Raw genomic sequence first — 13,298 nt, 5'->3', positions numbered from 1 at the left:
TGTGGCAGCAAAATACAAGAGAAACCTCTGTACCTGCATCTCAATTTTGCTGTAAACCTAAACTCCTCTAAGAAACTAAAGTCCTAAAAAAGAAAAAAAGATAAAATCCATTTCACCAGAGGATATACAAAAGGCAAATAAGCACATAAACGTTAATAGGTAAATATAGATTAAAATCAAAATGAACTATCAGTTACACACCTATCAGAAGGGCTAAAATAAAAGTGAAATAAAAAGAGCAACAACACCAAACGCTGACAAGGACGTGGAGAAGAAACTGGATCACTCACACACTGTGGTTGGGAATATAAAACAGTGCAATCTCTATGGAAAACAGTTTAGCAGGTGCTTAAAAAACTAAACATGTAACTCCTATACAACCCAGCAGTTGCACCCTTGGGCATTTATCCCAGAGAAATGAAGACCCCTGCTCAAACAGAAAATTGTTCCCATTTGTTTATGTCAAGTTTATGTGTAATAACTAAAACACAAGATGCCTTTCAATGTGTGAATGATTAAACTGGTAAATGTATGCCATGGAACAGGACTCACCAGTACAAAGGAACAAACTTATTGATACTCAATAGCGTGAATGAATCTGCAGAGATACTGCTGAATGAGGAAAAGTCAATCCCAAAAGGTTACATATTATATGATTTCATTTATAAAACCTTCTGAAAAATGACAAAATTATAGAAATGGAGAACAGATTAGTGATTGCCAGAGAGTAATTAGGGGTTGAGGAAGGAGAGAAAGTAAGTATGGCTATAAATGGGCAACGCCAAGGGTGTCTGGGTAGCTCAGTCAATTAAGCATCCGATTTGGGCGCAGTTCATGATCTCACAGTTTGTGAATTGGAGCCCCACATGCGGCTCTGTGCTGACAAATTGAAGCCTAGAGCCTGCTTCAGATTTTGTGTCTCCCCCTCTCTCTGCTATTCCCCTGCTCACACTCTGTCCCTCTCTCTCTTGAAAATAAACATTAATAAAAGGGCAGCATGAGGTGCCTTGCAATGATGGAAATATTATTTTGGCTGTATCAATGTCAATTTCCTAGCTGTGACACCACACTATAGTTTTGCAAGACGCTACCACTGGGAAACTAGATAAGGATACACCAGATCTCTTTATTGCTTCTCAAAACTGCATATAAATCTAAACTTATTTCTAAGTAAAAAAGTTTAATTTTAAAAATTAAAACGAGGGCACCTGGGTGGCTCAGTTGGTTGAGCATCTGACTTCGACTCAGGTCGTGATCTCACAGTTCATGGGTTCAAGCCCCAAGTCGGGCTCTGTGCTGACAGCTAGCTCAGAGCCTGGAGCCTGCTTCAGATTCTGTGTCTCCCTCTCTCTCTGACCTTCCCCTGCTCACGCTGTCTCTACCTGTCTCTCAGAAATAAGTAAAACATTTTTAAAAATAAATTTAAAAATTTTACAAAATAATAAATTAAAAATTAAAACATGAACACAAAATTGATTAGAATCAGAAATCAATGAACTTGATAACACAGAAAAAAATTAATTCAAGAAACTTTTGAACAGAGTGTTCTGACTATACATCATTCCTAGGATATAGCCTAAAGATCAAAATATGCAAAATTTCTTAAAATTTATTCATCAGTTTGTTGTTGGTAGTGGTACTAATGTAATAATCCCTACACTACCTTGTGTGTAGCTGAAAATAAAGGAAATGAGTAAATATTATGACGTACTGGACGCCAGGATTTTTACCCACAGAGAAGCAAGATACAAATACGGAATGGGGAAAGGTGACGGACACACATACACACACACACACACACACACACAGACACTTCCTAGATCTGTCCACTGAACAGGCTTAAATGTATAAAATCTCAGGAGAAATAATCACACCAAAAGTCCAGATAATGGTTTCCATGCCATTCATCACTAAAAGGAATCTGGGATTCTTAGAAAAACAACGCATTTCTGGTCTGAGAGAAATTACTAGGTAAGCCTGGAACAATCTGTTCCAGAAAATAGGGAAGTACTCAGAAAAATGATAGGAACATATCAAAAGGACACAGAGGCCAGCCTGAAGGGGCTCTCACTTAAGCCAAATGAAGACAGTTTGAGCATCAAAAAGAGTTATGGTGCTTACTTATAACAAATAAAAAAAGAACCAAGTCATCTATAGTAATACTTAAAATAGAAGGTATGTAGGTAGAAAAGAAAAACTTTAAAAAAAATTTTATATAGAGACAGAACCTGAGCATGCACACGAGAGGCAGAAGGGGGGGGGGAGGGAGAGAGGGAGAGACAGAGAAAGAGAGAGAAAAAGAGAGAGAGAGAGAATCCCAAGCAGGCTCAGTGCTGTCAGGGCAGAGCCCCATGCGGGGGTTTGATCTCCTGAACTGTGAGATCATGACCTGAGAGAAAAATCAAGAGTTGGATGCTTAACCAACTGGGCCACCCAGGTGCCCCCCAAAAACCTCTTTTTTATAAAAACAGTTCCATCAAATGGTAGAAAGAATGGCAGAATTATAAAATCACTATTGCAACCACCAAGTGATCCACTTAAGACTCCTCGTTGAATACTAAAATCACTAGGGTAAAGTCTGTTAGAGAGCAGGATATTCATTCAGTGTCAAAGCATCACCCACAGATAGTATGTTAAAAACAAAAGGAAAAGCTTTTTAAAAAGAAAAATAATAAAGGGGAAATGTACCTTTATAACAGACTTGTCAGGTATCGCCTTAGCATTAGCAGTTGTGGAACAACTTGACGTGCTAAGTCTCCTCACCTGATAGGATACAATGTCACCTCTGTAATAACTCAACAAAATTGTTTACCTAAATATAATTATGATTAAACAATTAGGCAAATTTAAAATATGGGAAACTCTACAGTTAACTTGGATTTTTCAAAAATTTTAATGTCATCCCCCCAAAAGTGTGATTATTCTAGAATGATTAAAAGAAACCAAAGTGATACAATAATGAAATCTGATGTATGAATCATGATTGGACCCTGAATTTTTTAAAAAAACAGCTATAAAAGTAATTTTTTGACAATTAAGAAAATTGTATACTAGATAGCATTGCTGAGTTAGTGTTAATCATTTTAAATGTAACTAGTATTATAATTATATAGGAAAATATATTATACAGGAAAATGTCCTAATTCTTTTTTTTCTTGTAAAGGTCTGCAAGCCTTTTTATTTTTATTTATATTTTTTACAAATAGTTTATTGTCAAGTTGGTTTCCATATAACACCCAGTGCTCATCCCCACAGAAAATGTACTAATTCTTAAAGGGATGCTGAAAATACCAAAGTATTACTCTTAGTGTTTTTATTTCACTAAATTCTGTTATGAGATACAGAGGAAGAAATACCACATCTGTATCACACCAAAAATAATCTACTTTTATAAGTACCAGGCAAGTTAAAGAATTTGTCCTGAAGGGACTGTTTTAGGGCATTGTGTAGACACAGCTGGAGGGATTATATATTATTGGCACTCTGGTACTGCACACTCTGGTATTTGCCAGTGTGCTTTCAGAATACTGTTAACCATCAGAAAATTGAAGGGGCGCCTGGGTGGCTTAGTCAGTTAAGCATCCGACTTCCGCTTAGGTCATGATCTCATGGTTTTGTGGGTTCGAGCCCCGCGTCGGGCTCTGTGCTGACTGCCAGCTCAGAGCCTGGAGCCTGTTTCGGTCTGTGACTCCCTCTCTCTCTGACCCTCCCCTGCTCACGCTGTCTCTCTCTCTCCTAGAAATAAATAAAACATTAAAAAAAAAAAGAAAGAAAATTGAAGAACCCACCATTATAACATGAGAAACACAGAATGAAAATTCTGTGAACCTGAGTAAAGTAATTTGCAAAGACTACAATTAAGTCTCCTTTGTCCAACATTCTAGCAGCCAAGACTACAGTATCAACTAGCACTTTTGCCATTTTTCCATATAAATTCAGCATTACAAATAATGGCCGAGTATGACCACTGGATCCTGACAAGGCTTCTAAATCATTAAACTTAAATATGTCCCATTTCACTTTAACAATGCAACTTTTATAATGTTCTGATCCTTTGAAACCTACTGACCCTTATTTGCTATATATGAAAGCTATCAACTGATATATCTTATAAACCAGAACTATCCATTGCTTAACAATGGTGGAAAACAGGATGCAGGAAAGGCGTGGGAGTTGCAGCACATTGTCAGATTTTATGACAAGAAGCAGATAATCATCACATAGTTAACTACTACAAAATATACCTTCTAATGATGGTAACAGAAAACTCATTAATTTCTAAATGTAATTTTCACAATGTATATACTACCTTTGTTGTTGTGAGTGTTTAAGTGAACAAATGAGTATGGTCATAAAGTGAATTTCAAATTAAATTTCAGGACATTTGTGGAAGGGGGAAGTAGCTGGAGACTGACATTCATTACACCATGAAACTGGTACTATTACTATCTCCATAGTAAAAGTGAGGAAACTGAAAGAGGTTAACTTCCCCCAAACCATATAACTGGGTAAGTGGGCAGATCCAGGATTCAAACACCAAGTCGAAGCTAGAGCTTGCCCTCAGGATGATTATACTACCTGGTATTTCCGTGTTTTGTTTGTTTGGTTTTTTTGAGGAGGGGCTCATGGCACCTTTTACTAAATACCTGCACTAAGTACTTTGCTTGTGTCACTTGATCCTCATAATAACCCTGTGAAATAGGAACCTGTATTCCTGTTTTTCAGAAAGAACATTAAGGCTGAGAGAGGCTGACTAACCTGTCCAAAGTTACACTGCCAAAAATCATGGAGGAACCATGATTCAAACTAAGGTGTGTCAGACTCCATGGCCCTTGTCCTTTTTCTAGGATTACTGTGCCTTCCTCGTTTTGTGTATAAACCATTCTTTATTTTTCAAGAAAGCAAATCTTCTACTGAACAACTTTTGATTGTTAAACATGTGTTACTATTATTCCTTGGAGTTAATAACATTTCTCTAAAAAATTCTTTTAATTAATGAAATTCTACAGTATAAGAGAACAAACCTAAACAAAATGAGGGTCTTGGAATGTAGGAAATTATTACAGAAGCATCCTCAAAAGCTATCCAGTTCAAATCCCTAAATAACAACAGGCTTGGAAGCCAGCAATAATTAATGGTATGCATGCAAATCTAACAACAACCAAAAGAGTTTGCACCAGTTAGGGACCAGCTGAGGATAGGAGGTGACTGAAGATTCATATTATACAATACACTGTTAAGCAGTTTTTAAAAGCACAGTTTTTAGTGTTTGCAACCACTCTGAAAAATGCTCATACTGCATACAATTGCCCTTCTTTTAAAATCAGAAACTGTTATTTTACTTTATTTACTTAATTCCTGCTTATTCCAAAAAGAATTTAAAACAGCTGACAATCATCCTCACTATACCCTGAGCGTAACCAAGTGCCCCAGAGCCCTGGCTGCCACTTGGTCTGTAAGATTCTGATGTACATTTGCCATATACAGCCAAAGCAACTACATGTTCCCTTCAGCAAGTTTCCTAATCTAAACAAAATGAGGGTAGTAACAATACCTACCTCACAGGGCTGTTCTAAGGTTTAAATGAGATGACACATGCAAAAAGATGATGTGTGCATATATAAAGATTGCATGCAAAAAGAGATGCTTGCAATAAGCACTGTTATTGCTATTGTTGAAGTTGATGTGTGTCCACGATTGAAGCACCATGTGGATGGAAAAACACCTATCAGTTTTCTCTTTCTTTGAAAAGCTTCGAGGAATCTCACTCAGAACTTAATGTCACACTTGTCTTCTTAACATCTATATGTTCTTCCTTCAACCACCAGACATGGTAAGAAACCTCATTATTACCAAAAAAAAAAAAGCAAGCTTCCATTGACTCCTTCATCCCATCAAACTACCACTCCATTTTCCCCCCTAGCTTTCACCATCAAACTTCTTAAATACATTTTTCTGCAGCAACTGCTATTGATATGATTGAGATGCCTAGGAAAAGCAGAGGGCATTACCCTGGGGAAGTCAGAACTTGATTTTGTGAGTTTCCCCTAAGTTGTGCAGAAGCAGGAAAACAAAACAAATAGAGTAACACAAAAACCACAATGCTAATACACTAACTAGTGGAGAGAAGTATATTTGCTCAAAGGTCCTAACAGTAAAATTCTCTAATCAGCTCCTTCTCTCCCTATAGAAAATCTATAAATAAGAAAGCAACTTATAGCCAAATATTTGTAGGATAGTCCAATTATACAGACCAGATATTTAAGCTCTAGGCAGTGTTATCATCATCTCTGAACAGTTCTGAAAAAGACACTTTCAAATCTTGCCTCTCCAATACCCATTTTTCTATATTTCCATGCTGCCCATCCACCTTCTGCTGTGACAGTCTTTCTTTAGATATGTTAATATCATCTATTAGACTACATCAAGTCCCACTCTTCCTGCTTTCAATCTGAAAAAGACAGACATCTTTTAAGATGTCTTCTGCAAAAAAACCCGAGCTCATCTATTATGTGATTTTATTAAGCCAACTCTGAGCTCTGCTGGTGGCACCAACATCATACCACGTACACTACCCACCCACCCTTGTCACCTTCTAATCACTTTTTCTTCCTTTACTCTTAACTTAGATGTCATCCCCATCACATCTCATGACCTCTTTACAGTTCTCATTCTTCTGTATTTCATTTTTGCAATTGTAACAATTCTCCACTCATTTCTTAACAATTTTTTCCATCACTGGCTTTGGTGGAGTCGAAAACTGTTGATCTGTGCATTAATTTTAAATTGCTCTGTAGAACCTATGGTGGTTAAGAGTCTAGGTCCTAGAATCAGACAGGCCTGGATCCAAATCCAGGCTCTACTTTTACTAGCTTAATTTCCCTAAGCCTCTTTCCTCAATTGTAGAATGGACATAATGACATAATTGTCTATTTAGTGCTTAGCATAATAAGCTTACTCTGGCACAAAGTAATCACTCAATAAATGTTAACTGTAATTTCTGTGTCACAATTCTCAGCTCCTGTCATTCTATTCTTCTCTTTCTACTTTGAAGAATTCGTTGTCTCAAATAGCGTTGACTAATACTGCAATTAAATATGTTCTTTTTTTAATGTTTGTTTATTTTTGAAAGAAAGAGGGACACAGTGTGAGTAGGGGCCCTCCCTACTCAGAGGCAGAGAGAGGGAGACAGAATCCAAAGCAAGCTCCAGGCTCTGAGCTGTCAGCACAGAAGCCGGACACGGGACTGGAATCCACGAGCTATTAGATCATGACCTGAGCCGAAGTCAAACACCCAAGCACTCCTGTAATTAACTATATTCTTGAAGTTACTTTTGCAGGACTAAATATTTTACCTTCTTCCTCAGTAATAAAGAAAATCACTATTTGTAATTTTGCCAATTTCTAAGAAATAACCTGCTGAAAACAGATTTAATCTTCATACTTTCTCTTTTTTTAAAAGATTTTATTTTTGGGGCACCTGGGTGGCTCAGTCCGTTGCACGTCTGACTTCAGCTCAGGTCATGATCACACGGTTCATGGGCTCAAGCCCCGTGTCGGGCTCTGTGCTGACAGCTCAGTGCCTGGAGCCTGATTCAGATTCTGTATCTCCAGCTCTCTCTCTCTGACCCTCCCCTGCTCACCCTCTCTCTCTCTCTCAGAGTAAATAAAAAACATTTAAAAAAAAAAAAAGATTTTATTTTTAAGTAATCTCTATACCCAATATGGGGCCCAAACTCACAACCCCAAGAACCACACACTCTGACTAAGCTAGCCAGGCACCCCTAATTTTCATACTCCTTCTTAAGACACTCATTTCCCTTGGCTTCCTACAACAAAATATGCAAAAAAACCTTTTCATTTCTCATACTATAGCCCCTCCCTTGGTGATCTTCTTGCTTCACTATGGCCACAACTGTAATCTAAAAATAAGTAAATAGGCCACCCGGGGGCCTCAGTTGGTTGAGCATCTGACTTCAGCTCAGGTCATGATCTCACAGCTCATGAGTTTGAGCCCCACATCCGGCTCTGTGCTGACAGCTCAGAGCCTGAAGCCTGCTTCAGATTCTGTGTCTCCCTCTCTCTGTTCTTCCCCTGCTTGTACTCTCTCTCTCAAAAATAAAGATTAAAAAAATTTGTTTAAATAAATAAAAATAAGTAAATGACTTTGATAATATCTCTAGTGAAGACCTCTCCTATAAGTTCTAGATCCCTGCATCCAGCTGCCTACTCAAATTACTATGTGGTGACAAGACAGCTTAAACTCAACAGATCCAAAACTGAATTCACGGTCTCCCTGGATTCATGATTCAAAACTGGATTCACAATCCATGCTCAGCCAAACCCTAGTTCTTCTCCAATATTTTCTTTTTGTTAGTGAACGAATGGCACTACCATCCATCCCATTTGCGTGAGGCAGAAGTCTAGAAGTTATCCTTTATAATTTTTCCTCTCTCTCCAAATATGATCCATTCCAATTTCCATTTAGGTATATTATTGCATGAATTCCTATCTATTTTATACACTAATATCAAAATAAAAATAATCTCCCTTGCTAGTTTCATTCCTCTACTGTCCATATAACTGCAATAATGTTAAGGTCTCTACCAACTGAAACTTCAGACTTCTCACCTTCCCTGTTCATCCCTCCCTTACATCTCGACAATCTAATTTCTTATGCTTTCTCCATGTTCTACCTACCTAGCCACAAAATCTACTATATATTTGCATATGATTTCTTCTTTCCCATTCCTCTTCCCCAGCCAAGCTATGTCTTTTTTTCTCTCAAAAGTCCTCTTGGAATCTTTCACTTATTAATTCCATCCAATATCGCTCCTTACTGGGGGGGTGGGGGTGGCGGTGAAACAAAGTTACACATTCAGGGCCACGGTTTCTTCAACTCAATAACTATCTCTGATAGTGACACCTACAAACATATCATAGTTTTCCTCCCAGACACGATTCTCAAAATCTGCCATTATCCAAATACATTGTTGCCTTTAAAAATACATCAAGTACCACATCTATGAATATATACATGTTTTACATGTCTTTTATGAAGATGTACATATTTTCGGTCTTTTCTATTTCCTAAGGTTATGAATTTCACAAGTTTAACATAAACTATATATAGAGAAACTTTCTTCATTTGTTCTGAAATTCCTTTCCCAAATATCAAAGTGGTCCTCTCATTTTACCATTTTTTGATTTGGTGAACAAGTTGATAGGTTTCTCACCCATATCATTTGTGATTTTATTTTATTTTTTTAATTTTTAATGTTTATTCATTTTTGAGAGAGAGAGAGACAGAGTGGGGACAGGGGAGGGGCAGAGAGAGAGGGAGATACAGAATCTTGAGCTGTCCGCTCAGAGCTTAAGGCAGGCCTGAACCTACGAACCATGAAATCATGACCAGCGCCAAAGTTGGACACTTAACCAAGTGAGCCACCCAGGCGTCCCTCATTTGTTATTTTAAAGGAATACAAAAATAAATATAGTCATGTCCTTATACTCTGCATAAAGGGCATGGTCCAGCTGTTTTCATGTTTATATCCCTAGCTTCCATCATAATATCTCGGAAAGAAAAGGTGCTCAACATACATTCAACAGAATTTAAAAATTCTGCTTAGGACTGATGTTGTAATGTTCATGAGTACCAAAAAGAAAGTAGAAATTCTGAAATGTGTGAGCTCTGCTTCTTTTCAAGAAGAATGATATTTGGACTAAAAAAGGGGTAGAAAGAATTGATTCCCAGTATAGGGAGAAGACTGTAACAAAGCACCTTTCTGCTCTCAATGAAATGAAGCTTCTTGTGAATGTGATCACTGAATTGCTGCCAGTGGAGGAAGCATGGATACCTGGAGGGTTGCCAAAGACTGGAAACAAGCAAATAAATGTAGATCTGATTTTTAAAGAAAAGATGACAGTCCAATAGACTCGATATCAATCCTTTCCTAATTCAGATCATTTATTTAGAAAATAACTTCTAATCACTTAGAAAATAAAATGGTAATAAGCATTTGTGGAACCAAACAGTAACCAGATTCATCAAGTTTCCCTTCTTTTTTAAAGAGAGTGTGTTTATATACAGATCATATATTAAAAAGGAGCAATTAAAACAGCGTCAGATATCAACGAGGCACGATTTCAACAAGGTATATGACCAGGCTCTCATTACGCCAAATGGATAAGATAAATACAACATTAAATGGCTAATTATTTGAATGACCATAACAATGAGTGCTTCTTAATGAATTGCCATCAACTTAAAGGTCAGTTCTACCTGCAAGCTCCAAGATTCTTATCTGTTGCCTTCTCCTCTTCAACAATTTTATCAATAATTTGAATGAAGACGCAAAAGGTTACTATACTACTGTTGGCATCCAATACATGGCTGACATGAAACTAAGGGGGCTCAAATATATATTAAGAAAGAGCTGGGATCTGAAAAAACGGTAAGTCAGATAAATGGGTAATTCTAATTAAGAAGAAATTTAATGGGGAAAATATCTAAGGTATCAGAGTCCAAAAAAATACACATATAACTGTGAGATGAGCAAGTGCCATGACTTAACTGCCACATATGTAAAACAAACAAAAAAAGAGCTTGCTGTCTTTAGTTGACAGCAACCTTAGCTCAATCTGATAGCAGCAAGCTCCATATGATGAGGATATCAGAAAGCTAATGTGCTGCTAGATGCAGCAGTAGCAGGGTCTCAAACACAGGAGACAGCAGTCCTGCTCGACTCAAACCACAGTTGGGATATTACGTACCCTTCTAAGGGTCACAGTCTTCAAAAGATCATAACCATACCGGCACACATTCAGAACAGAACAACCAGAATGCTCAGGAGCCTGGCTACTCTTCCACACAAGGAGAGGCAGAAGATTTATAAGAGATTTATAAACAGCACAAAACCATGCCTTGAGAGGAAAATGATGGCTACTTTCATTCAGTCACTCAGTGAACACGAATTTCACATCTATTTCAAGCCAGACACTGTGACAATGGCTGGGGATACAGACAGAAGATAGTCTATGTCCGTGGAACAATCATATGCATATCTGAAGAGCTGGAAAAAACATCATCTAGGAAAGTATTAGACTGTTCTACATGATTTCATAAGGCAGAAATAAGACCAGTGGAAAGAAGTTAGAAAGTAACTGGTTTTAGCTCCACAGGAGAGTATTTTAGGAATCAAAGCTGTCTGAGGAGACTGAAAGGTTCCCCTCAGGAGTGCTGTATCTGGTGGAGAGACTGCTGAAATAAGACAGGGACCGACTGACCGTCTTTAATGTTCCACATATTCTGTGCTGTGAATCTATACTTCCCTAGAAAATGGACTCTCACCAGATTCACTGTACTTGTGCGCTTCAGCATCACAGCTTTCCTACAGTTGCTACTTCCAACTTTGTATCCTGTCCCCCGCTGAAATGGTGCTTTAGAATGAGGAATGGATCTGAGAGCAATAGGAATAATGAAATATAGGAGGAAACTGACCCATCAGCACACAACACAAAAAAAATCAATACTGTTCAAGGTAAAGAAAAGGCAGGAATTCTCCTAGTCTTCAAATCATAAATTCAATTTAAAATACTCCCCTATGTTCAATTAACGTAAACAAGGGCTTGTCAGTGTACTGCATCTCTTGTTGGGAGCCATTTTTTCCTAACCCACAAGGAAAAAAACAATTTTAACTTAAGATCACTTCGAGAATTTGTGTCCTGAATAAACACTCCAAAAACCTCTACTATAAGGGTATGTGGAAACTCAAGTTTATAACATATTTCTTTAAAAAAAAAAAACCCATTTATTGGATACAGCAGGCCTAATATCATGAACTCATCAAATTGTGGGTGGAATTCTGATTAAATGGCTACTTGAATTTAATACGTTTTAAAAATCACAGGCAAGATAAACATAGAGAAAAGGTCTAGACCATTTAGTTCTGGCTTTTGTAAACTGGATAGAGATGATTAAAGCTTACTTTTAATTATTTTATTTTGTAATTTTAAAACAATCTCGTATGTTGGCTCTATATGCTACAACTGGGTATTGAAGGAGTTCACCCTTCCAAACTGTTAATATTAACTTCTTGTAAGCTGTCCCTTACACTTCAGTGTTTTCTCAATTTGGATACAATAAATGGGCCACAATTCGATTTCCAAGGGCTCTTCCTTTTAACGAGCAGCCTGGAAAAGACAAAAGTGAGAAAGAAAGGGGAGCGTCTTTAACCACTAGCCCTGAAAAAAGGTTTCCCCTCTGGTTGTCAACTCTCACGGCGCTCTACCATTTCTCAACACAGTGCCTGGTGATTTCAGATAAAAAAGAAAAAAAAAAAAAACAGATTCCAGTTTTCCTGGGACGGGGAGATCCCTTTTGTAGAAGTGGCTAAAGCTAGGCTCCCCACGGGATTTCATCTCGTTGCCACGGCAGCGCCAACCGAGGCGTCCGGCGCTCGGGCAGCTCCCTCCCGCCCGCCCGCCGGGAGCCCAGGGTGGCTGCAGCCTAGCAGCTGAGGGGGCGCCCGCCGAGCCCAGAGCCCCCGCGACCGCAGAGTCCCAACCGCGACCCGGGACACCGAGCGCCCTGGGACGGCGGCGGAAGGCGGGGAGACGCGGCTCGACTTACAGTGACACCATCCTAGGTGACAGCACCAGTGCAGCTTGAAGCACTTGCCGTGGCTGTGCGTGGCACAGATGGAGAGCCCGTCGCACGGCTGGAAGTCGGGTCTTCGGGCAGCGCAACTCCGCGCCAGGGCCTGAGCCTCGTCCACTTTCTCGCTCTTCCAACCCCGCTCGGGCGCCGACGCCGACGCCGCACTCATTTCCGCTCCCTCCGCGGAGCCGAGGGCCGGGAGCCGGGAGAAGCGGCGTCTGGGCGGGCAGAAAGCCGAGCCGGCTGCAGACGTGGGAGGGCGCGGGCCGGGAGTCACGCCAGCGCGTGGCGGCGGCGGCGGCGGCGGCGGGAGCACGGCGGTCCCAGGCTCGCAGAGGAGCCGCCCCGGGCGCTGCGACCGGGGGCTGGGCCTGCCGCCGCCTGCCTCCCTCCCTCCCTCCGCCGCGGCGCGCGCCGCGTCTCCACGTGCACACGCACGCGCACACACGCGCGCGCGCCGACTGGCCCCGCCGATGCTCGGCGTCCCTCGGCTAGGCTGGCCTCTTCACACACAGTATCGGCGTCCCCTCCTGTCACAGCGAGTCTCTGACACGCACGCATTCATTCCTCCGAGACCGACCCCGACCGACGGACGGCCATTATGAACAAACACACGCCTCGGCGGCTTGGCGTTCAAGGC

At 40.0% G+C, this 13,298-nt stretch overlaps 1 protein-coding gene across 1 annotated transcript in view; it reads right to left on the bottom strand.

Moving 5' to 3' along the window:
- CUNH3orf70 (chromosome unknown C3orf70 homolog) overlaps window positions 1-12,980 on the bottom strand; it is an 80,797-nt gene extending 67,817 nt beyond the window's left edge. The window contains exon 1 of the mRNA XM_039241707.1: window positions 12,632-12,980. Coding sequence (XP_039097638.1) covers window positions 12,632-12,827 — 196 coding nt within the window. The 5' untranslated portion in view covers window positions 12,828-12,980. The remainder of the gene's footprint in view (window positions 1-12,631) is intronic.
- Window positions 12,981-13,298: the final 318 nt, after the last annotated feature.

The sequence above is a fragment of the Hyaena hyaena genome, unplaced genomic scaffold (genome assembly GCF_003009895.1).
Source record: "Hyaena hyaena isolate Hyena2069 unplaced genomic scaffold, ASM300989v1 scaffold_199, whole genome shotgun sequence".
Taxonomy (NCBI): domain Eukaryota; kingdom Metazoa; phylum Chordata; class Mammalia; order Carnivora; family Hyaenidae; genus Hyaena; species Hyaena hyaena.
This window is presented reverse-complemented; position numbering and strand designations above follow the sequence as displayed.